Consider the following 24186-nt stretch of genomic DNA (forward strand, 5'->3'; position numbering starts at 1 on the left):
AAAAAACAGACATATTTAACCTCCCGGGAACGAGAGAAATACAATTTCTGAAATAGAAACTATTGAAGTAGCGGTGGACAACGGTACTATTTTTTAAAGGAAAATACATGTATATTAGATTACATATACCTTGATTCATCCCTCAGTGGGGAAATTTACACTGCACAGTAGAAAAGAGGACATAACCAGTTAAATAGTAAAAAATAAACAATCTGAAAATAGACAATATAAACAACCTTAAAAGTATTAACAAATTAACAATTTTACCCAGGATTATATACAAGTATAGTTTACAAGATAATATGAAAAATGTGTGTGTATAAATAAATATTAAATATATATATAAAACACTTTTTCAGTCATGTTGTGAAGCATTTTCCCATATTTTGTTGCATTTTCGACAATGACCAACTTCATTTGATATGAAATAGTCCTCATGAACATCACTGAGGACATTGGGAACATTGTTTTCAGCATGTTATGATTATGCTACCAAAACTGAACTATTAATTCAATAAAATTAAATGAAGCTCTTTTGGGAATACACATCCAACTATTGCCAGAGGCCAGAAGTACTATTTTTATGCTCGTTTTGTATTAGAAACATGGCCGCACATGTGCAACTTGAATAATCCTACTTATATTGTCTGTGAGGAAAACGTAAATTGACACATGTTGGTACAAAAATAGTTTATTAAAAACATTTTTGTGGCTGAAATGCGGAACATTTTACATCCATGTCTTTTGTACTGTTAACGTTCAAAGTTAAAACCTCAAAGCAAAAGGGCTGTAGCGATTCCTTCCAGGTCCTTCACCTTTGCTCTCAAAGCAAAAAGGTTAGAAACAATTAGCATCACACCCTGGTACGGACAGTGAAAAGCTTATTTACAGTGGCGGCTCCAAGCAGTGCTCTTCATTTCGTCACTCTGTTCCATTGTGATTAAAATGATTCAAGTAGGAGTCGGTCTTCTGGGGTTAACTAAAGTCACATACAGTATTTCAGCAGTGAAACAAAGCTTGTTTGGTTAGGAAAACACACAGCAGCACCAAATCCCTTAATTAAATCATTTGTATGCTCATTATTTGTTTGCAGAGATTGATCTTTGAGTTAAGTCAGGATAGAAATCACTTTAAAATTAACTTTAAAATTACAATACAAATTATAACAAAAAAGCTTGCTTGATAAATGTGTTCCTAAATTGTTTTAATGCTTTCACATGGGATGTATTCTACTTTTGATTGGGTTAGTGTATTTGTAAAGCAAATATTTTTTTCCCCAATTTGTACTCATAAAAACAAGAAGCAGGTGAATGACATGTTAAATGCATACTGGTATCTTTTTAAAATCAACACATTGCTGTTGGTGGGGAAGGAGTGGCTGCAAACACACGAGGCCTTGAAGTAAAAAAAACAAAAACATTTGACTGTTTGTTCATCTAAAACATATTAAAAAGATCAAATCTACTCTGAGGGAACCTCTAAAGAGACAGAAGTCAAATCAACATGCGAGCATACATACAATGCACAGGGAGGAGAAGATGCAACCAGTTCTTGGGGTGTAACTTCCATGTGATGGCTTGTTAAACAGACTAACAAGTCATGTGACAGTGTGACAGGAAGTCATACAAGTCTTAAGACGCAGCCTCCTGTTTGGCTTCTACCGGCTCACTCTGAGCCTCGGAGGACAGGGACTCAGCAGGAGCTGATTGTGGGGGTGGAGCTGAAGGTGCTGATTCAGGAGTCTTTTGGGGGGCTTCCGAAACAGGTTCTTTCCCTGTTTCCATGGCAACCAACTGCTGTGCGGCGTTAGGTTTCCGAAACTTGTCCATGTTCTCCAGCTCAGCCAGTCGGTCGTCCCGATCCCATCGCGTGGTCCTCTCGCGGCGTTTGGGTCGCTCCCCCGCTTTGCCTTCAGCCGCTCTTCCGCTCTCCCGACTCCCTCCTTCTGCTCTTCCTCTCTCGCCACCTTCACCTCTCCCGTTTTCCCTGTCCCCGTCACCCCCTCTCCCTCGTTCCCGGTCCAGGCTGCTTCGTCGGTCCCTCCAGTCCCGTCTGTCACTGTCCTTTTCCCATCCGCCTCCCCGCTGATCACCATCTTCCTGCCAGCTGCTGAGTCTATCCCTCACGTCCATTCTGTCGCCGCCCCTTCCCCCATCGCCAAATGGACGTCTTGCGCCCCCGAATCCTCGATCCCTCTCCCGGTCTCTCTCCCGGTCTCTCTCTCGGTCTCTCTCTCGGTCTCTCTCTCGGTCCCAGTTTCTCTCCCGATCAGGCTCCTGGTCCCTCAAACCCAGCCGCTCACCCCGAAAAGAGCGGCCAGTCGTTTCTTCAGGCCCATCAACTGCATGGGGGGGCCCTGGTCTGATAAAAGGAGGAGGGGGACCTTGAGGGGGCAGTCCGTGCCTGTGTGGAGGAAATGGAGGTCTTATGTTGTGGGAAGGGGGCATCCCAAAGCCTCCTTTGGGTGGAGGGCCGTCATGGCGCATCATCGACGTGTGAGGCCCCCTGGGCATCATCTGTGGAGGGACGGGGGGCATGGCAGGGAGAGGAGATTGCTGTGCATGGGGTGGAGGGAAACGTTGACCATGCAGCAAAGGAGGACCTGGGGGGCGTTGCAGTGGAATCAAACCTGGCCGTGTCCCCAGCAAGCCACCAGTAGGGGGCTGGATATTCCCTGGAGCACCCCCTGGAGGACCCCCTACCTGGTTACCTGCAGCCAAAGAAAAACGGCCCAGGTTAGAAAAGCTGATCTCACTTATCACCACCTCATGTGACAAAAACATCAAAAAGAAGATGGCGAGAGTAACTAACCCACGGCCCCCATCTGGTTATTGAAGAAGTTGGGCGCATCCGGAACCACCTCGTGTTTCCTGTTGACCAGACCTGCAGGGCCCAGAGGCATGTCTTCAGCTTTGGAAGCGGGTGGTGGTCTGAGAGGCATGGCCCCAGGTGGGAGGAAACCTGGGAGAGGTAGAGGTTTGCATGTGTCAAAAACACCAACATGAGTGAGCCAGACAGGCACTACCTGGAGGCATCTGCATGGGGTTGAAGCCAGGTCGGATGAAAGGAGGCGGGGGCATGCCCGGGGGGAAGGAAGGAGGCGGTATTCCTATGTGGGCGGGAAAGCCAGGAGGCTGCACAGCTCCCATGCCAATCATTGGAGGAACCTGTGAAAAATGTACATTACAGAACGTGTTGCAACCACAGAAAATGTCTGCAAGTCAATCACCTGTGCAGGAGGAGCTGCGGCTAACATGTGCACCTCCTCGGGCTGCGAGGACTCTGCCCCGCCATTGTGGGTGAGCTGCTCTGGGTTGGTAAGGGCCTTTCTCACTGTGCTCCACTCTGGAAATGAAGAAATGAAGATTCATAAGCAAACATTCAGTAAAGAAGAGCATTCTCCTATGTATTACCTGGCGAGAAAGTGTCTACATCCAGCATCCCTCCTTCTTTTAGGTCCTCCAGTTGGTCCTCCCCCACTTTGGACCAGGGGATGTATGTGACTCCCAGCTCCACATCCCAGTACTGTTTAAAGTCGGCTTTGATGCCCTTGTTGAGCGCCCATGCAATCTGATGATGGAAAACAATCGAATCCATGAATACACAACACACACTTTTTGTATATCCGATAAACCTCATTTCACTTCCCATCCATCACTGTGTTCGTCTGCTATAACCAGTGATTTGTAAAAAGAAAATCTTGAAAATTATCAGAGGTAACCAACTGTACCACTGTATCTTCATACATGTCACTCTAGATCAGGGGTGCTCACACTTTTTCAGCATGCGAGCTACTTTTAAAATGACCGAGTCAAAATGATCTACCCACTACAAAAATGCAAAACATCTATTTATTTTCAAATGTATTGAGGATTATTTGTACGTACAATGTATGTTGATGTACCTTACATAACCAAATGAGCCAATATTGCAAAACACACATAATTAACTATTAACATTTTTTGTAATTACCTGAGTTTACTTTGATGACTTGCACTGAATTGAACCAGCCAGGGATGCATAGTCCGGACAGTAGCTGCTGATAGCCAGCCTCAAGCACACTTCCAAATGTTTATCAGTCATGGATAATATCCGTATCATAATATCCGGATAATATTCCATATCCGTATGGAAGTGATATGTTTTTTGCCTTTTTACTTGGTCCAGTTTTTGCCTTTTTACTTGGTCCAGCTCCTTCACTCATTTTAGTGACCATAAACTTTAGCGAGGGCTTTAAAATCTCGCAATTCGCCGACTAGCTTAGCACTTTGCATCGTTGTTTACGCATGAGCGGTGACCTAAAGGTCAAAATTCAGTTGTCATCTGATTGGTTGTCCTGTATGTCAATCAAGTAACGGGGATGGATGATAGGCTGACATCGTAAGTTCTGCTGCACTTAGAGACGTTGTTTGATTTGATTGGTCGCCCGAAGGGCAACATTCAGTTGTCATCTGAATGGCTGCCCTGTATATCAATCAAGTGACGGCATTGATGCTGGGATGATATTTTTTTAATGTCACGCCGCGATCGACCAGCGATCGACCAGTACCACCTCCGCGATCGACCGGTAGCTCGCGATCGACTTAATGAGCACCCTTGCTCTAGATGATCACATTTTAGGATGTTACTTTTGTTCATTCACCTTGATGGCTTTTTGGTTGACTTTGTAGGACCCTCGACTGAGCTTCTGCAGGGCTCTGAACGCATCCTGTCGGTGTATCATGACAATGTAGGCGCAACCGCGTGGAGGAATCATCTGAACAGGACCAGAAAGCACACATGGACATTTCCAACCTCTGCACCTACACATGACTTTTGCTATAATTCCTTACGTTGATGGACTCGATCTGTCCAAACTCCTCCAGCAGGCACGCCACATCCTGCTGCTGAGTCCTCTTGTCCAGCTGGCCCACCCACAGAGTTGTGCTGCAGACTGAACAGCACACACTTACTCAAGGTGACCTCTCGGGTTGGGTGTCACTTACATATCCGCCGACACCGGTGCCAAATGGACATTTTTGAAACTGTGCCGATGCTAAAATGGTGTCTCAACAGGTACTTCACATTTTGTCCACAGAAAGTGCCAACTTTGTGACATGCAATTTGAACAGAACAGTCCTTAAAATACGTATGTAATAACTAAGTCACAAGTTCACCAATATGAAATAAAATTCACAACAATTTGTCAGGAAAAATGTTCACAGTACTTTAAAGGAAGACTGCACTTTTGTAAATTTGGCTCATCATCCACAATCCATATGAGACATGAACACCGTATACGTATGTCTAACTTTTCTCTGTGTTTTAAAGATAAAATATGATAAAAAGCAACAGCTCAATAGTGCACGTAATGGGATACAACCTATGGCGCCTACAAAGCCTGCTATTAAAACACCTCCAAAAACCTCCAACAAAGTTTTATGGTTTTATATGTATGCTGTGACCATGTAGTAACGGGTACATTCATGATAGCATGTCCTTTAAGTGCATACATTCCACAAAATTGACACCATTCTGCGGACGTGCCTGTGTTGTGATGTTCAGAATTCTGGTGTTTGTGAATGCACCTTGCTTGCAGTTGGTTGATAATGAAAGTAAAATAAACAACAAAATAAAAGTGTTGTGTGGAACAACATGTTGGAACTAAGCACTGCTGTAGTCGTGTTGAGGACAACAAAGTTTAAAAAGAGTGCCAGACTCTCTGTGGGGACCTTGCGTGACTTAGAATACGTTACTTTCACAATATCACTTGTTGCATGGGCTGAGTCTGCATTTTGTACCAAAACGAGGCACCAATAGCTATGTTATTTTGACAGTGGCACTGTACACTCACACCTCAAGTAAAAGCGCCACAAGCGTATGAGAACTCACTGCTCAGCGTCTCATTCTTGGACGGTGGGAGACCCTTTTGGCAACGCTCCCGTTCCCGCTCCCTCTCCTTACGCTCCTGCGAGCGAGATCGCGGGGATTGGTGGCGGCGGTCCCTGGAGCGCGAGCGGGACCGCCTATGTCTGGATCGGCGCGTGCGGGAGTTGGACCGTGACCTTCTACGCTTCGGAGACCTGCATTTACAAAGAGATGCTGCAACGTAAACTGCACTCGTCAAAAGCCCAATGAACCAAACGGCGGCTTACCTGGAGCCTGATCGTGACCTTTGACTGTGTCTGCCATCCCTCATAGACGATCCCGCGTCAACTGACGAGTCCTAAAATGGCACCAAGAGGTTTTTAGATTTTCCCATTGGCTACACAGTGTAGCCGTCGGTATTGCAATTGCTCCTCCACTGCAACATTTTACAAACTTTCAAAGGAGAAAGTAATAGAAAGACTCCTCATTGGTCCACCATGTCAAAGTTAAGACCCATTGATTTTCTAGAGTGCTTATCCTCACAAGGGTTGTGGGCATGCTGGAGCCTATCCCAGTTGTTTAAGGACAATTTAGTCGCCAATTAACCTAGCATGTTTTTGAAATGTGGAGCACCTGAGGAGAACATGCAAACTCCACACAGAGATGCCAGAGAGGGGAATCAAACCCATGTCTCCTAGCTGTGTGGGCTGCGAGCTAATCACTCGTGCAGCCCCAAAGTTAAGATGTCTCATCTAATGAACGCGATCGCTCCTCTGCAAGTGGTACATGGAGCAGATGAGAAATTGCAAACACCACCAGTGGTGTCAGGTAGGGAGGTATTGTTCTCTTCTGTGTGTTTACCTGATGAGCTGAGCTAGGTGGTGGGAAACCTCCTTGAAAGCCTGGTTGTCCTGTGGAAACAGGGAGGGCCTGGCCTGGTAGAATGTGCCCCAGCGGAGGCATCATAACCGGGAAGCCTTGTCCTGGAAGTAAACCATAGGCTGGGAGCTGGCCGTTAGGAGGGAGAGGAACCTGAGGAGGACATGCGGATGATGATGGTGGTATGTAGTATGAAGGACATATTCAACTGCAATACTTAAACACAAGAGGGCGCAATATATTGATGCTCAACTAGTTGGATGCCTTAGAAATCATTAGAGAAACGGAATACAATGTTTTTGTTTTAACAAGGAAGTTCATGTTTAATTGTTGAACTTCCTGTAGCCTAATTATTGCTTATGGAATCACAAACCTGCTGTGAGAGGTCCTGAGTCATGCTCAGTATGGATGATTGGAGGGACGCGGGCTGCTGCATACTGTTGTCATGACAACAACGACATCATCAGCTTGGCAGCTTTCACTTTGTCAAACTATTCACCAACACACATGCACTTCATAGTCCGTAAACAAGTCTATCACAGTCTTACAAAGAGGGCTGCGAGGAGTCACCCTTGGCGTCGTCACCAGCTTCTGGTTCGTCGTCATAGTCGAAACGATCCAGCAGCGTCTTGAGGCAAAGGCAGTTTGAGTGTGACCGTTTTGTGGAGGCTACGTTCAAGTTGTCAGCATCCAATGCTCACCCTGTCAAATGCCGTCTTCTGCTGGGAGGGTGGAGGAGGATGCTGGATAGTGTGGCTAAAGACGGGGGTGACGTGTTGGGTGTCTGTCTGAGGGGCGGGAGGCCGAGGGGCCGTGTCTGCTTTGACAGGCTGCTGCTGAAAGTTCTGGAGCATCTGCTGAAGCTAAGTGATGGAAGGACAAGCATGGTGATTGAGAAATCGCTAGGCTACATTTTTCACAATATTCACAAGATTCTCTGATATAAATATACTCACCTGGTGACCCTGCGTGGCCTGGAAGAGCTGCGCCACGGCGGCGAAGGGGTCCTGTTTTTCCAGCTGACCCTCAGGCGCCATGGTGGAGTTGGCTGTCACTGTGGTGACTGGTTCTTTGGCTGGAGATGGAGGGGACCCTGAAGGGACAAACAATTATCAGCTTGGTCCTATTTGGAAAGATCAGGGAACATTACAGGGAACATAAACAATCACCTGGCTCGTCGAAGCCTGTGAAGGGCACTGCACCCCCACTGCCGGCCATGTCCAGGAGGGGCTGAATGACCTCACTCTTGAAGACGCCGTTCTTCTGCCACAGGTTCAATACTCGCACCAGCTTACTCTATAAGCAATCCGCCAAACCAGGTCAGCTAAAGTATGACAGTCCCAGACTTGTGGCTTCAAATCAGAGAGCATTTCAATAACTATCAAAATGTTTTTTATTTCTTTGGTGTACTTTAGATGAGTGGAAAAATTGTGGCGATACCCATAGAACAGGAAATGGCAGGTAAACAATAGACATAAAAGAAAGTAATAATAGAAAAATCAAATGTACATTGATAAGTCAACTCGAACGTGGAGAGATTTACCTCCCAGACACATGCATACTCAATATTAAAACTGTGTCCATATTGTAGTACAGTCGTCCCTCGCAAATTGAGGCCCCCCCCCCAATAAATTAATAAATACTTTAGCTGTTTCATGGTAGACTGCTGTCTTTTATTAGTCATAACATATTGAAATACAAGTGATATGTAGTATTCTGATCACTAGGTGGCAGTAATGACACAAAACATTGAGTCATTACCTTACATTACATTAGCTTAACACTGCATGAAGTCATAAAGTCTGCCATGGAATGTCCGACGTTATAGAATGAAAAAAGTTCTCCTCCCATTCTGTGTGGAAGTGGTAAGGTGTTGGGAATGAATAAATTCAACTATTTACCTGCTAGCCGCTGCCTGGAGTCCCTGCAGCGTAAGAGTTGGCCGGTGTGTTGTAAACAATGAATAATAGGAGTGTAATGGTGACTATAGGAGAGTTATTTCATGTCTACAGGACATGAAATCGTATTTTGTCATAAACAGCTTTTCTATGCTGTAACTACACAATTAATCAATTTATTAACACTCAATCCCATATTGCAAAATTCAACTATTGCAGTTGGGTCTGGAACCAATTAACTGCTATAAACGAGAGAGAGATGACTGCATTGCCTAGCAATTCACTTATTACGACAGTCAAAGCACACGACTTGCATCAGAACACTACACTTTCCTGGGTCAAACGTTGAGCAGTTAAGACAACTATGTTCGTGATTGGAGGTTCTTCTTACCCTGTCTTCTAGCGGGCAAAGGCAGAGATTCTCAAAGGTTCCTGTGATGTTCTTGGTGAACCTGGGTCCAAACACATCCTTGTCTGCGCCGAACTGGTGCCGGGACTGGCGGACAATAGAATCTACCACATACAGGCCCGCAACTTTGTACTCCGGCTTACACTGGAGACAAAAACATGCGAGCTCATTACAAGTTTGCTCAAATGGAACCAGGTAGATTTTAGTTGTAGTTTCTTGATCTCACCTTTTTGATGAACTTCTCCACAATCTGAACCACATGCTTGTAAAGCTGACACAGAGGTCATGTTATTATTTGACTGACAAAAAATAAACGCTTTTGCTTTCTCCATGCAAAGACACGACTTACTTTCATAGCCTTGATGGCCGACTTGGTGATGGAGATCATCTTGGCCCGAGATATTGGCGGCTTGGAGTCCATCAAGGAGAATAACTACAAACATAAAAGATGACACCTGCTATGATTCTTTTTTATATAACGAAATCAGACGGAAAACAGAGCCAATGTCTCATAGGTATTCATGACTTTTGTGTGGAAGTGTTATCTGTCTGTGTCAATGCAGTTGTGTAATTGATTGTGGCGCAGCGCCACAACAAAATAAAAGCTGCCACACCTTAAAAATTAGGTGGTTTTTTTAACAAATTGAAAACTACATTAAGTAATATCTAGTATTAATGATTATATATGCTTGTTTACTTTGAAGACTATTTAAAATATAAAATTGCCCTTGGATGCGATTTAGAATGACTTTTTTTTTTAAAGCAAACTCATAAGCCATTTTTTGAGACGCCCTTACTTTGTACCTTCCCACAAGATGTGCTGTTATTTTGAAGGCTGGAGGGATTGTGTGTGTTGAGGGTCACTTGACGGGAGTCAGCAAAGAGACAAGCGGGCTAAGAATAAACATGCTTCCTGTAGCTCCTGTCCTTTTGTTCACGCTGCACTCCGATAGTATGGGAATCCTCACCCGCTTGTTTACACTCTCTTCCATGCAATAGTAATTTATTGACGGTATGTAGTATAAATAAGAGCACAGTGAAGAAGAACTACGACTGTAGGTACGAAGCTTCATAGCTAGGCCTGTCACAATAAACGCATTTTTCTGATCGATAATTGGGCCATTTATTATCCACGGTATTCTATAAGATCATACTTTTAAAATAAAACATTAATTAGCATAAAAATTAAGTGTAATATCACATTTGAGCCACTAGATTGTACTCAACTGCAGTGCACAACTGTTATGAATCGCCAGGAGTCACCACTTCAGGCACCATTCCTACTCACGGTGTCAAAGGAACGACACAGCAACCCGATAGGTGGATAAAAACACACGACACTACCAACGTATAATGCAGCATATCATGTGAGCTCTAACCATGTACTTTACAAAAACCGTGCCGCAAAGCACTCTGGGTAACAGGAAGTGCTCCCACCGATGCTACATCATCTGTGTTAAGAAAAAAAATCAATACAACCAAACAGTTATGCAGTGGATTGTTTAACGATCGTAGGGGTCATATTTGAGCTGTGTAAAAATTCTGGATACGACAGGCTGCACAACATGTGTGAGATTCATGTCTTCTTTCACTCACTTCTATTGTCGTTTGTGACATGTACATGTACGTTTTTTCCGAGGCCGTTCCTGCTGTCTAACATTTCCCCAAATGTTGGCTGTATTGAAAGGTTACATTTTTTTTTTTTAGCTATGCAGCGCGCTCACAACACTGAACATGCACCATTTTTGTGCCGTTTCATTTAATATTTACTCTGCTGATCAAACGCCTCAGTAAGCAATGGCTGTCGGCAGAAGGCTGTTGTGCACATCCACACTGGAACTGTGGCATTCGGCTTGAGAGTGATGCAGAGTGAACCCTCTTGTTATCCAGCCTGTGTACCACAGAGAGACTAACAGATGGAACAGACAGGCATACACTCATATGTCAATTTATCCAGGGCTCATAATTACTGAACTGTTTATTTTGTATCATTCAATAAATCCATTATCATGACAGGCCTACTCATAGGAGAACATCCGCCGCCTCATCAGGAGCATGCCCAGGCGTTGTAGGGAGGCACGCGAAGGCCACACACTCTACTGAGCCTCATTTTGACTTGTTTGAAGGATCAAAGTTGGATCCAACATCAAAATTGGATCAGCCTGTAGTGTGTTTTTGTACTTTCATTTTGACTATAACTTCAAATCCAGACCTCCATGCATAGTTGGATGTTACCTGAATAGGTAACAAAAGGAGACATGACATTACTAATTGTAAGTGCCCTCAGCAACTTTGCTGTCTTGCAATGTTCTTAGTTCTTGTTCTTCTGGTTGTTGAAACATTTTCAATAAGTGAATAAATGAGTAATAAAAATGGTTATTTGTCATAACAAACAAACAAATAATAAAATGCACACAGCAGTGGGAGTCAACCCTCCGATGCAGCCCACTACCACAGCCTAGAGGAAACCCTCTAGGAAACCCTTGCTTGGTAAAATATACCAAGTAAATACTAATTATACTGACTGGAATAACACTCTGGAATGTAAATCTGATGAGGTTGTGCTTGTATGGTGGCCGACAGGGTAAAACGCGCAGGAACATCCAAATGCTCCAAAGCCAGAAATGATACCATACCAAAAACATGCACACAACATGAAACACATGCAACAGGAATATGCTGCAAATTGAAAGTGCTGCAATCACATAAACATTGCAGGATCAATAACAAATACATAATTAAAAATGCAAAATGCTGCAAATGCAAAAACAACCACATGAGAGATATGCCACAAGTTCACGGAACAAACCAGGACTTTAGCCAGGCTATCTGGGGCGCCAGACCTGAGGGATATACAGTATGTCTTTAGGACATTAACTAGATTCCCAGAAGAAAGTTGGCCGAATTAAAAAGTACATTTTTATTTATGTCGTTGTTAAACACTTGGCCAAGGGTCTCCAAATACAACACTTTTGAGATAAACTTTAGAAAAACTTGGGTAAAATACCCACTTTTGTAGTATAATTGTCAAATTTGAAACATGATTGGGTAAAAAGTCAAACTATGACCACATTGTGTTTTCCAGCCCATACCACCTAAGTAGTTATTTTGAAGGCAAATTTGTCTGGGATGGAGAAATAAATAAATAAACAAACAAACTCAAAACAGAAATGTCCTGCGTGTTCAAACTCCTATTAATCACTGTATTTAGCACATAGGACAGATTTGCATGTTTTATAGTGTTTGTGGATCCTTTCTGTTTGAAGGATTTGGCCGTGCCCTGTGGTCCACTGTAATACGGTACTGTATCTACATTTATCAATAATATTATGATGCACTGTTGTCAATTTAACAGTGACAAAACACACGTGACACATTATTATTGAGTATGCCGATAAACGTCACTTCCTCACATTCTCTTGCATTCCATTCTACCCCGTAACATTACGTAGCTAGAATAAAGCATTACTGTATATTGTACAAGATCTGCAGATTATGAGGAGGAAGCCGTCATTAAGTCCCAATAATCAGGCTGACAGTTCATGAGAAACGAGGATCACCATTAGCAGCAACAAGGGATTTGGTCAAGATAGAGACAACAGCAACAACATCCCGTTTGGATGAGTAGAATATTATCTCATATCTATGCATCAACCAAGACCACAGTGACGATTATGAGCATTATAGATGACTGTTTATCATGGTTCCCACAAGCTAGCGTTAACATGTTGACGAGTTCAACGGTACACAATGGACCCTGTGTGTAAGCCAGCTAACTAGAATTGATTTCCTTAGAATGGTACTTAAGTGATGTTAATCTTAAAAGGTAAACTACAAATATGTTTAAAAACACATCCAGTATGCTCGACGACTACTAGCTACCATTAAGGCCCTCGTAGGTCGGCTAACCGTAATGCAACACGGCTGCTCCACCTCCATCACCACTAGCCAGAGCCCTGGTGGCTGTAATGCCTTCAAAGCGACGCCGGGAGAAGGCAGCCTACCTCCTGATTGAAGGCGTTGACGGCATCCATGGTGGTCCAACGCCCGGCGACGTCCACTTAGCACCTGCTGCGGGCAATGGTTACCCAAGCAAGGGTTGCTTCAACATGTCCGCTCTGCTAGCTTAGCATCCAGCAGGCTAGCTTACAGGGTCGGCGGGCTCGCAATGCATGCCGGGATTCTATGTTGTTGTTCCGGCGTTTGGGCAGCAGATGGCGGGGATGTGGCTTCCTTGCAAAACAAATGAGTATCTAATTGCAGAACATCTCACCGCCAATTGGTGGCAGTATAATCGCGCTTTTGCCTTCATATGGTTCTCTTTGTTTATCTTTCAACCTCCTCAGCGCATCAATGACCGTGTACAGGTGCACTCCTTCTAGGAAAGGATAAAAGGAGATGATAAATATGCAAATATATTTAAATATTTGAAGTGACAAAATAAAACACCAGGGTAGCTCTCATAATGCGACATAATGGCTGCATTGATGAGTAAATTGTGTCATTTTTTTCCTGCTGTTTTTGCTTCATTGTTCCATTGCTGCTATTTAACTGCACTGTTTTTACTGTTTTTATGTACATTGTGCGATTTTAAGTGAAAATGAAAATAAACTGCCAGCACCGTAGAAAATGAATGAATGAATGATGTCCCTCCTGCTCTTTGTTAATTAGGTAATCGAAGCCTCGTTGTGCTAATATTTTCACACCCATGCAAAGTAGTTGCAAAATATTTACTTTGAATGGTGTATTTTACTATAAAAGCATTCTAGATCTGGTTAAACCTGACCAGCTTCCCATGTTGGGTATTATTTGATACACATGACATCAAATTTAGATATAAAAAAGACAAGCGTTCCACAGTCCAGGCGTGTTCTTTGTTCATGTGGTTTTTATGACGGTGTTTTTCTTCCTCATTTTCAGCAGACAAGCCCCGCCCACTGGTACTGATTGGCTAAAACCTTGCCCCCTCCCTCCATGAAACGCCCACCTATGAACCGGGAAAGTGGCTTCTTCAAATTGATAAACAACACTTGAAGACGAGACGCACAAAGGAGACGCTCTCGGATAAAGTTCACTTTTTAAAATTTAGAATCTAACACGATTAGACACATGACGTCATAGTTTCTGAGTGGGAAGTCACTTTATTCTAAGCTTGCAAAAAGTGCTGAGTGGATGCCTTTGGAGGAACAGGTGGCGCACGCCCCCACCTAACCCACCCCGGCCCCAGACTGTCTTTATTTGTTCAATTAGCGGCGATACCCACTCACTCGGTACCAGGAGCGTCTTCGGCAGAGAACACCCATCCCGCGAAGGTGCGCACAAGAGACGCACGGCGAGGACGCAGCCATGCCGGTAGCCGACTGCGACGTGCCGCTGGAGGGGAGCAGCAGTAGCAGCGGCAGCAGCACCCACGAGGGCAGCGGCGGGGCAGAGGGCATTCTCCCGGCCTCGCTGGCCAGCCCAGCCGCCGACATCCTGAAAAACTTTTACCACACCAAGCGGGTCGGCAACTACCTGATCGGCAGGAAGCTGGGAGAGGGCTCCTTCGCCAAAGTCAGGGAGGGTCTCCATGCTCTCACTGGGGAAAAGGTCAGCAACAACTCACTCTTTTTGTTAGATTAACTTCCTTAAACTGTTAATGGCTTTGGTTAGTTGAACCATTTGTGGCAAGCGGCCAAGGACGTAATGGCTTTTAAACTTAATGGCAGGGGAGAGCTTCAGCTGTCACTTGTGTACATGTTTTGTGTTACTATTTTATAGCTTTAAATCATCTTTGAAATGATCATCGCCCGCTCCCTCTGTAGATAAAGTCAGCACTCTTTTGTTGGAGTCTGTCAGGTGAAACAACAAAGGGAGTGTTTATTATATTGAGGTGTAAAAAAAAGTCCACTGCATTACACATAGCTTATATTGTTTAGCCAAGCAATATGTTTGAAACAGCTTTCAGTATGACGCAAACACGTTGTTACATTATCTTTCCTGTTTTGTTGTGGTGCACAATCTGATGAAGAAAGCAACATTAATTAATCCAATTGGAACTTTTAGAGATCATTATGAACATTCAGATGTTGCCCAGTAGGATACATTATGGTTGTCTATACCTCCGGGCATGTTCAGTTCCATCATGTTTTTCTAACATACAGTTTAAAGAGAAATATGTTTACCAAGTGTCCCCTGGGAGAAAGTCAGCATCTCTGTTTGCCATCTTTACTAATGACCTCATGCGGTTGAGCCTCCGGAGTGACAATATTGACATCCTTTGTGTGTGTGCGTGTGTTTGCAACGCTGAGCAACCTTGCGATACACCACCTCGTCTTTGTCCGCATGCTGCCTGCTTGTGGTGATCTCACCGTCGAAGTGGGCACAGCGAGGGAGGGTGGGAGGGGTGACATTGTTGGCGGACCTATGGGGGAGCGGCGCCGCTGCTTGCATATGCAATGACGGGCTCTGATAAATGGACCTCATCAGGATTCTGCCAGCGCAGGGCTCTGCTGAAGGCCACTGTTGGACACTCTTGAGCTGCCTTTGTTCTCCTGTGAAGCACAATGGAGGCCACATGGCTACCTGTTGGCTACATCATGTTCACACAATCCATACATACTGTCATTATATATTACATTGTCTAATATAACATTGCCTACGGTATACATTATATATTACATTGTCAACAGGTAATATATTATACTGCCTATACAACATTCTCTATGGCATTGTCTCTACATGTACTATGTTATATTGCCTATACAGCATACGTTATATATTACATTGTAAACCGGTACTATACTATACTGCCTACACAACATGTAACATAGTCTGTACATGTACTATGTTATATTGCCTATACAGCATACGTTATATATTACCTTATAAACCGGTACTATACTACACTGCCTACACAACATGTAACATAGTCTGTACATGTACTGTTATATTGCCTATACAGCATACGTTATATATTACATTGTAAACCGGTACTATACTATACTGCCTATACAACATATAACATAGTCTTTACACGCACTATGTTATATTGCCTATACAGCATACTGTACAGTGGTTCATTTACACTGTAGAGATGCTCACCTTATGTGCCCCCCCCTCCCCTCTTTGTTGAGGATGATGCAAACACATGCAATCACACATGCACTCACTGCCTTACTGGGGGGGGGTCAGAGAGTTTATTCAAGAAGAAAAATGCGGTTTCTTTTTCACATCCCTAGAAAGTCTGTAGTGGTGTACAAAAGTGAGGTGGTCATGGGGTGCTGGGGCGTGGGCGGTGAGGGTTGGGGGGGGGTCACATGTTTTTGATGTCTGTAACCCACTTTCCTCCCATGTCTTGCCCCGGCCCCTCCTTTTTTCTGTCTGAGGGGAGCCTGATAAACAACTGAACGCCCCCCCGGCTGATGCCCCTCCCCCCACCCCTTTGGCTCACATAGCCTACTGTAAATACAGTGACCCATCTCCCCCCATGCTCGCTCTGATGTAAACAAGATGCGTTTAATGCTTCGATGCAAACAATTATGTTTATTATTTAAAGGGACACAACCTTATTTGTAGGCATGTTGCATAAAAGAGCATGGTCCCTGTACAGCAGGGGTGTCCAAAGTGCGGTCCACGGGCCATTTTCAGCACGCAGCTCATTATTTTAATGGTCCTCGGCATATAATAAAAATAAAATGAATTATTAATGAGAAGTTTATTTTAGACATGACACATTTGCTTTGTCAGCTATAACAGAGCTAAGATAGGGTGCTTTGTTCTGTCCAGTAAATACATCCTGTATGTACTATAATTTGAAAACGACCAGTAAGCAACAGAAAAGGATGGATTGATGGGGGTACAACAATGCATAGTGATAGTGGCAATGTATTCATACTACCATCTTAATTTTACGGTCAGTGGGACTATTATTCGCACTAGCACTAATGCAAAATATACTAGCATGCACAATCATGCAGTAAAAAGATTATTTGGAGGTGAGGAAAGGACAAACAGACAAGCCGAAGGACAGAACATCCGCTCCTCGACGTCATTAACAACATGGTGATTAATTTTGTGTCTCCTTGAGATGATTTGTTGTCAGACGGATGGTCGGCAACAGCGTTCTTGAACCCGTGTCTAGACAGCACGCAAGGAGAGAACAGTCGTAGAATGTAATGAGTTCCGCAAAGACGTTATTCGAGTTGTGTTCTTAGAGGACGCTCTTCAGGTTTGTTGACACATCAGACCACAGAAGTATGTAGTGGAACTCTCCAGCTTAGGAGCCTGTTCTCCTCTGGGACCGAATTCCTCCTGGCCCTCTCCTCAGTGCCAGTTGTCACCTGGAGGCAAATGGCTCCCATTTGGTTCCCCTGGCGCCTCCTCTACAGATCGGATAACATTTGCTTTTCGGCTGCTTTATGACAGTTCAACAACACGCTCGTGCTGAATGCACACACTGCTCACCTCCCCTGCCCCCCCGTCCAGGGACCCTCAGGGGGCTGAGTCGCTCCTGCGTTGTGCGTCACATTGGGAGCAGCTGCAAGACGGGGGCTCGGTGTCAAGTTGTGGCGTTCATCACCTGTTAGCATGGTGTTGTGGAATGTTTTCCCAGGATTCAGCGGTGACCTCATGCTCATTCATGACTAGCAACTGGTATTCCCAAACAACTTGTGAGGGAATGTTAGGAAATTGCTTGAAACTCCCAAAAGCAAATACCTACATTCAGTTCAAGTATGGGGATGACATCAGGGTATTCTGATTGGATGATTCTAACTTAGTCCACTAGTTTGCTCCGGCCACTCACTCCTTCATCCATCTGTCCTTACATCCAGGTGGCGGTGAAGGTGATCGACAAGCGCAAGGCCAAGAAGGACTCGTACGTCACCAAGAACCTGCGGCGCGAGGGCCACATCCAGCAGATGATCCGCCACCCCAACATCACACAGCTGCTGGACATCCTGGAGACGGAGAACAGCTACTACCTGGTGATGGAGCTGTGCCCCGGCGGCAACCTCATGAACCGCATCTACGACAAGAAGCGGCTGGACGAGCGCGAGACGCAGAAGTACATCCGGCAGCTGGTGCTGGCCGTGGAGCACCTGCACAGGGCGGGCGTGGTCCACAGGTACATGACATCTGTACGGTTGTCCAAAATGTCTTGTTAAGAAGAAGAATTAAGATTCAGGGTGAACAAAGAGCTTTAACCCATCCATACTTTTTGTTCTTCATGTAGACATTTGTTAATATGATCAAATGTATTGATTCCTCAAGTGAATACGTATTTTCTCTTTTGTGCTGCAGAGATCTGAAGATAGAAAACCTCCTGTTGGATGAGCAGGACAACATAAAGCTCATAGGTAACCGTTTCCCGCCCGTTCCTGTCCTTGCTGCTGCCCCTCACTTGCACACTCATGCATTCATTCATAAGGCAGAAGATTGTGACAGCAAAGAACAATTACTGAAGGCGTATTGGTCGATTGCCAAGATCTTCTCAGCTGTTGGCGTCTAGCAGCCGCCCCATGTGGTGCCGGGGGGGGTTAAGAGTACTTTAATGTGCTTTTAAACCCCTCGCAAGATCCCACCAAAGTGCTAATGTGCTCTGGCTAGGGTGTGTGATGAGGCAATTTATCTAATGGCATGCCCACAAACCGGCGTAGTAAAACCAGGAATAACATTCTTTCCTTTCCGTCAGACTTTGGACTGAGCAACTGCGCCGGCATCCTGGGATACTCTGATCCATTCAGTACCCAGTGTGGGAGTCCCGCCTATGCCGCCCCTGAACTGCTCTCCAGGAAGAAATATGGACCCAAAGTGGACGTTTGGTCCATGTGAGTTCTTAGCTCATTAAACCAATAGAGTGGAAGAATCCATTAGGGTGCTGAATAATAAAGCGCGGATGTGTTGTTCTTCCAGCGGGGTGAACATGTACGCCATGTTGACGGGGACGCTTCCCTTCACCGTGGAGCCCTTCAGTCTGCGGGCCCTGCACCAGAAGATGGTGGACAAGGAGATGAACCCTCTACCGCCATCACTCTCCACAGGTAGGTCAAACTTGTTAGCGTTAAAGAATGCTAACAGTTTTGCAGTTGTGGTTCTGAGGAATGTTGTTCGATACCTGGCATTGCATAACAGCAAAGCCACTTTCCTGGGTGTGATGCAATAATAACGTAATAGCGTAATAATACCGGGCTTAGCCTACTTGCGTGAGCGTCATTTAATAAAGCCGATGACTCAGGTGTGTCATGGCGTATCTCTTATGTAATATCCAAGTGCTGTCATGCATCTCAGACGTTTGTTTGTGTTTTCTAGCCGCCATCTGCCTCCTGAAGAAGCTCCTCGAGCCAGACCCGAACAAGCGGCCCAACATCCACCAGGTGATGGCGGACTCCTGGCTGCAGCTCGCCAACAAGAACACAGGCGCGCCGTACCTCAACAGGTAGACGGAAGATTCCGATGGGCCCAACTGTTTCAAGTAGCGCCGCTTTTCTAACCTACAAACGTTTCTTTTTTTTAAGGATCCACATTGAGGAAATCAACCACACGGTGTTGCTGCACATGACGGAGAAGATGGCGTACAAGCACAGCGAGGTGCTGAGCGCCGTGCTCACCAACCGCGCCTGCCACACCCTGGCCGTGTACTTCCTCCTCAACAAGAAAATGAAGAGACTGTCCAAAGAGTACAGGGTAAGTGACATCGTTTGGCTCTTCAGGAACACGTTTGTCTGACAGTCGTGCTTCCGCTCAGGAAATGCAGTTCCAGGAGAAGAAGAAAGGGGACAAGCAGAAGAACGAATACTTCCAGACACAGTGGAGGAAGCACGTGGACAAGCTCACCATCCCGCCCAAACAGACGCCTGTCTACCTGGCGGTGAGCAAGGGACCCACCAAGGAGAAGAAGCCCCGCACAGGTAAAGGCTCGCCTTCCCGTACAGGTCTTGGTGTTGTGGTCTGTGTTGTACCTGACGTGTCCCCTCTCTCATACAGGGTAGGTTGACTGAGCATGCATGTTCTTGTTAATTACCCAGTCGTCCGTCCATCCCTCCATTGTTTGTCTGTACATCCATCCAACCACCTTCCCCTTCCGTGCATCAACCTGAGAGGAAGCACCTCACGGACACCCGTCAACTGTAACACACAAAACACAACTCCTTAGTTGAGCGTTAGCAACTGACACAGTGTAGACTCATGAAGACCACGTGTGTCCAGTTAGCGGTTTCATTGAGAAGCAACGTTATTCAGTTGAATTATCCCCCCCTCAGGTCTGTTACGTGCTATAACTGGTGGCCATCGTAACTCACCCCTGGCTCCGCCCGGCACCGTTGCGTCCTCCTCCATGGAATACCTGGAGATCCAGCCTCTCTTCTCCAACACGCCGCAGCAGCGGAGGCGCCTAGCCACGCTCCCGCCGGTTAACACCAGTCCGGAGCACAACATCCCCGCTCCGCCGGCGCCATCGCCCATCGGCATGCACTCCTTCGGCTCCCTTTCCAAAGCCGAGCAAATCGAAGACACTCCGGTGTCGCCGTGGTACAAGCTGACCAACGGGACTCTGTCGCCACCGCGCCACGTCTCCGCCTTCCAGCCGGACTCGTCCTACTTGAAGAAGGCCACAATCCCCAGTCCGCCCGTTCTTATCGTCAACCCGCAGCCAAAGAAGAGCATTTCCACCGACTGGTGCGGTTCCTCCGACACCAGCGGGAGCCCTCCCAGCACCATCGGAAGTCCAGCCGGCAGCTCGGCCTTCAGTCCGCCCAGGTCTGCTTTCAGCGCCCTCAACCCCTCGTCGGCGTTCAGTCCCCCATCCAACAGCAGCAGCAGCGACCCCGACAGCCCCACGCACCGCAGCAAGTTCCCCTCCATGGGGATTGGACAGATGCTGAAGAAGAAGGTCCAGCTGCAGCCGTTCACCTTCCGACCGGAACAGGTCGTAGAGGAAGTGGTGTCCCCGCCTCCTTACCCCATGCAGACGCTCCTTTGCGCTTCAGGTGCACTCAAGACCCTCTGCTAACAAACCACGTCTCATTTGGACGTAAGGTCTTTAAAAACTGTCAACTGTGTCTCTTTTTATCACCAGTGAGCCACTTTGGTTTGAAAAGGTTCTTCAGGTGACGTCAGGACAATGAGACTTGGAACGCGTCCTGAAGCAATGACTCAAATGTCCTAGATAGAGTGGACAGAGGACACCATGTACTACACACACACACACACACACACTGTAATATACACTGAGTTATGTAATAATAACTGAGCCGCAGACTGATTCACACCAGCTAAACGACCCAGCTCTTCCCCCCTCCCTGAATACACGTCTATGCGTTTTGTGTCGTCTGTGAAATCATTTTTAAAACTCCTTGAACGGACCTCCAGCTCAGCCGGCACCGCCGTATTCCTCAGCGCTGACTGGAAGGCCGAGCTCGCTGCACTAGCCTGGAAAAACCAAAATGTCTGGGAATCAGAGTTGTTTACCACCTTTTACCTCACGCTCGACTGTGACGACGATTAAGTACAAGTAGGTGCCATGTCTTTTGGTTGTCGTAGCAACCTTCATCCTTCCCGTTTGACTTTTTATACCAGAGCGCTTCCGCTTCTGCTACTGGCTGGCAGTTAAAGTATGTCCATTAGTACACCAGTACATTTAAAAAAAAAACACTTCTGGAAACACATCAGCAAAAAGTCAAGTGCATGCCAAAGCAACTATAAGCCCGAACTGTAAAGGGCATGGTAGCCAATCAAGAGCCAGAGGAAAGCCATTTCTGGAAAAGACACAATGGCAGTCATCAATGTAGAAAAAGAAGAATCATTTGTGTATCATACTTGAATATAAAGTTAACAAAACAGTCAACAATGAGGCTAGTTTTGCGATCTATGAACAAGTGCTGAAAAATGCAAATGCATGTGAATAAAAGGCCAAAATGCAAAAATATACAAAATGTGTAAACCCGTGTTTATGTGGACATCTGTCTCACCTGTTTCTAGTCACTTTTAAAGAAAAGAAAAAACATAAAAATACAGCGGATCCTTGGTTTTCATTGTTAATTTGTCACAGAAGGTCAGAGGAAAATCCCAAACATACAAAAAAACAAAGCAAATTTTCCCATAGGCAATAATGTCAATTCAATTATTCCATTACAGACACAAAAACATGAAGAAAAATACATTTTACATAGAATAATTCTAATTATACATGCAGAAAACAAGGAATGGACACAACTTATTGTGTATGTGGACTTCCCGTACATCACCTTCTTTGTCAAAGTCGTCAAAAGCAACTTTCTTTGGCCCCATGGTGGGTTATCGAGCAACCGTACTGCTAGGGTGCCGACTAGTTTGTTACGTGCAATACTGTCCAACAACCGAGGCAAAATGTTCAATGAAAACCAAGAGTTGGCTGTATGGAAAAAAATAATAAATTGAGCCTTAGAAAAACTGGACTCACCTCGAGAAAATGGTGAGACAATGTTTTTTGTTTGTTTGTTTTTTTTAAAAAAAGAAACACAATCCACTTCCTTTTTGTCTTAATGCTGTAGTTTGTGCAATAGTCTTAAGTGTTACAACTAACTGTTTGCCAAGATGTAAAAACAACAATGTAAATAGCAGTAAGACTTCCATGTTCCCGTCATCCGTCTCTACAAAGCCATCTTACGTGCTTCGGGCTTCGCACTGTTAAAATTCCAATTTAAAAGTTGCATGCAATGTTGTGACTGTCAAAATTTGAAATGATTTCATGAAGGAATTCTATGAATGACGACGTCTTTGTACTTTTTTTGGTGCGGGTTCATACAGAGATTGCTACTGGAGGGGAGGTCTTTTGTAAGATTTTGTAATGGATGGTTTTGTTTGTTTGTCAAGAGATTTCTATGCTGTAAAAAGTTATTTTAAATATTTATATTGAACTCATTAATGCCTTTGTCTCTTATTTGCACACCCTGACGTCTGACTGAAATGAAATATTTTAGGGGGTGGGGGGATTATGTCTCCGGGAGTCTCCCTACTGAGAGTGCTGACCCCTTGTGCCCGAAGGAAATGGATGGATGGAAGTAGGGATGAGATCACTTCATGGGATGAGATGGGATTTTGACATTATCAGAAATATATGATAATACATGGCACTCTGTGTGTATGCTCGTGGCCCCGCCTCCACCCACCAAGACAGACTGACAAACTCTGTTCATTCCGTTGTTCAATGGAACAGTGAACTCTCTTCCTGTGTTTTCATTTATTGTGTCATTCATTTATCATTCATTCATTTTCTACCGCTTTTTCCTCACGAGGGTCGCGGGGGGTGCTGGAGCCTATCCCAGCTGTCTTCGGGCCAGAGGTGGGGTACACCCTGGACTGGTGGCCAGCCAATCACAGGGCACATATAGACAAACAACCATTCACACTCACATTCATACCTATGACAATTTGGAGTGGCCAATTAACCTAGCATGTTTTTGGAATGTGGGAGGAAACCGGAGTACCCGGAGAAAACCCACGCATGCACGGGGAGAACATGCAAACTCCACACAGAGATGGCCGAGGGTGGGAATTGAACCCTGGTCTCCTAGCTGTGAGGTCTGCGCGCTAACCACTAGACCGCCGTGCCGCCTCATTTATCATCCCAATTGATTATCTTTTTTTTCCTGAACAAGATCTTTTTACACAAGATCTTGTGACACCTCTCCCAAAAAGGGGTGGGTCCACATTAAGTGACCAAATTTAGTTGCTGAGGTGCTAAAGTGGCTAAAGCTAACTTTCACACTTACGGGACACCTGTGGTGGAGGGTAAAAAAAACAAAATACCAAAAACAGCGTATCCTTGCAACAGCTGAAGGACCCTCTGGACAATATTAGGGGAACCCTGCCGCCCACCCCCGACCCCACCCACACACAAACTGTAGACTTTAATCCAGTCAGCTGTGGCTCCCCCGTCACTGCCATAAACCTCTTTGGGTCATATTGGCCTGACGAGACAAATGGGGGCGGGTGTAGTGTTTAGGGCAGGGTATTGGGGTGGGAGGGTGTCATGCCAGCCCTGAGACAAACACATGCACTGGATGACACAAACAGTCGGCGCCGCGCTAAGCGGATAAAGAAGAGGCTCCCGATGCATTATAGCCTTTTGTTTATCAGGCCGACTGTTAGTCCAAACCTCCGTGGGAAGACAAACAAGCCGCCAACCACATCTTG

General features: G+C 45.3%; 2 protein-coding genes across 3 annotated transcripts; one reads left to right on the top strand and one right to left on the bottom strand.

Moving 5' to 3' along the window:
- Positions 1-675: 675 nt before the first annotated feature.
- Positions 676-13238, bottom strand: scaf4a (SR-related CTD-associated factor 4a). Of its 2 annotated transcripts, none has more exons than XM_058088250.1 (19): positions 13038-13238; positions 9383-9466; positions 9260-9304; positions 9016-9177; positions 7896-8022; positions 7683-7819; positions 7428-7589; positions 7275-7354; positions 7100-7163; positions 6709-6879; positions 6135-6205; positions 5872-6062; positions 4833-4933; positions 4643-4756; positions 3414-3570; positions 3230-3345; positions 3023-3167; positions 2812-2961; positions 676-2710 (listed from the first exon to the last, which is right to left on the bottom strand). In XM_058088250.1, the coding sequence occupies exons 1-19, from the start codon at positions 13065-13067 to the stop codon at positions 1632-1634; spliced, it is 3186 nt and encodes a 1061-aa protein (XP_057944233.1). In that variant the 5' UTR covers positions 13068-13238; the 3' UTR covers positions 676-1631. The 2 variants fall into 2 exon arrangements, with proteins under 2 accessions (XP_057944233.1, XP_057944235.1); XM_058088252.1 differs by having other exon boundaries at positions 3026-3167; positions 13038-13237.
- An 800-nt stretch (positions 13239-14038) lies between these two features.
- On the top strand, positions 14039-23205 carry hunk (hormonally up-regulated Neu-associated kinase). The gene is made up of 10 exons (XM_058088253.1): positions 14039-14622; positions 17847-18139; positions 18316-18371; positions 18707-18842; positions 18928-19055; positions 19324-19450; positions 19530-19698; positions 19760-19922; positions 20274-20999; positions 21089-23205. The coding sequence occupies exons 1-10, from the start codon at positions 14380-14382 to the stop codon at positions 21121-21123; spliced, it is 2076 nt and encodes a 691-aa protein (XP_057944236.1). The 5' UTR covers positions 14039-14379; the 3' UTR covers positions 21124-23205.
- The last annotated feature ends 981 nt before the right edge of the window (positions 23206-24186 follow it).

The sequence above is a fragment of the Doryrhamphus excisus genome, chromosome 11, assembly GCF_030265055.1.
Source record: "Doryrhamphus excisus isolate RoL2022-K1 chromosome 11, RoL_Dexc_1.0, whole genome shotgun sequence".
NCBI classification, from domain to species: domain Eukaryota; kingdom Metazoa; phylum Chordata; class Actinopteri; order Syngnathiformes; family Syngnathidae; genus Doryrhamphus; species Doryrhamphus excisus.

Coding starts and splice junctions, on each gene's coding strand:
- hunk (XM_058088253.1), top strand. CDS start 14,380: ATGCCGGTAGCCGACTGCGACGTGCCGCTGGAGGGGAGCAGCAGTAGC. Junction 14,623..17,846: donor ATGCTCTCACTGGGGAAAAG/GTCAGCAACAAC, acceptor CCTTACATCCAG/GTGGCGGTGAAGGTGATCGA. Junction 18,372..18,706: donor GGACAACATAAAGCTCATAG/GTAACCGTTTCC, acceptor CCTTTCCGTCAG/ACTTTGGACTGAGCAACTGC.
- scaf4a (XM_058088250.1), bottom strand. CDS start 13,067: ATGGATGCCGTCAACGCCTTCAATCAGGAG. Junction 7,590..7,682: donor AGGCCACGCAGGGTCACCAG/GTGAGTATATTT, acceptor TCCATCACTTAG/CTTCAGCAGATGCTCCAGAA. Junction 6,063..6,134: donor AGGTCACGATCAGGCTCCAG/GTAAGCCGCCGT, acceptor TTGTAAATGCAG/GTCTCCGAAGCGTAGAAGGT.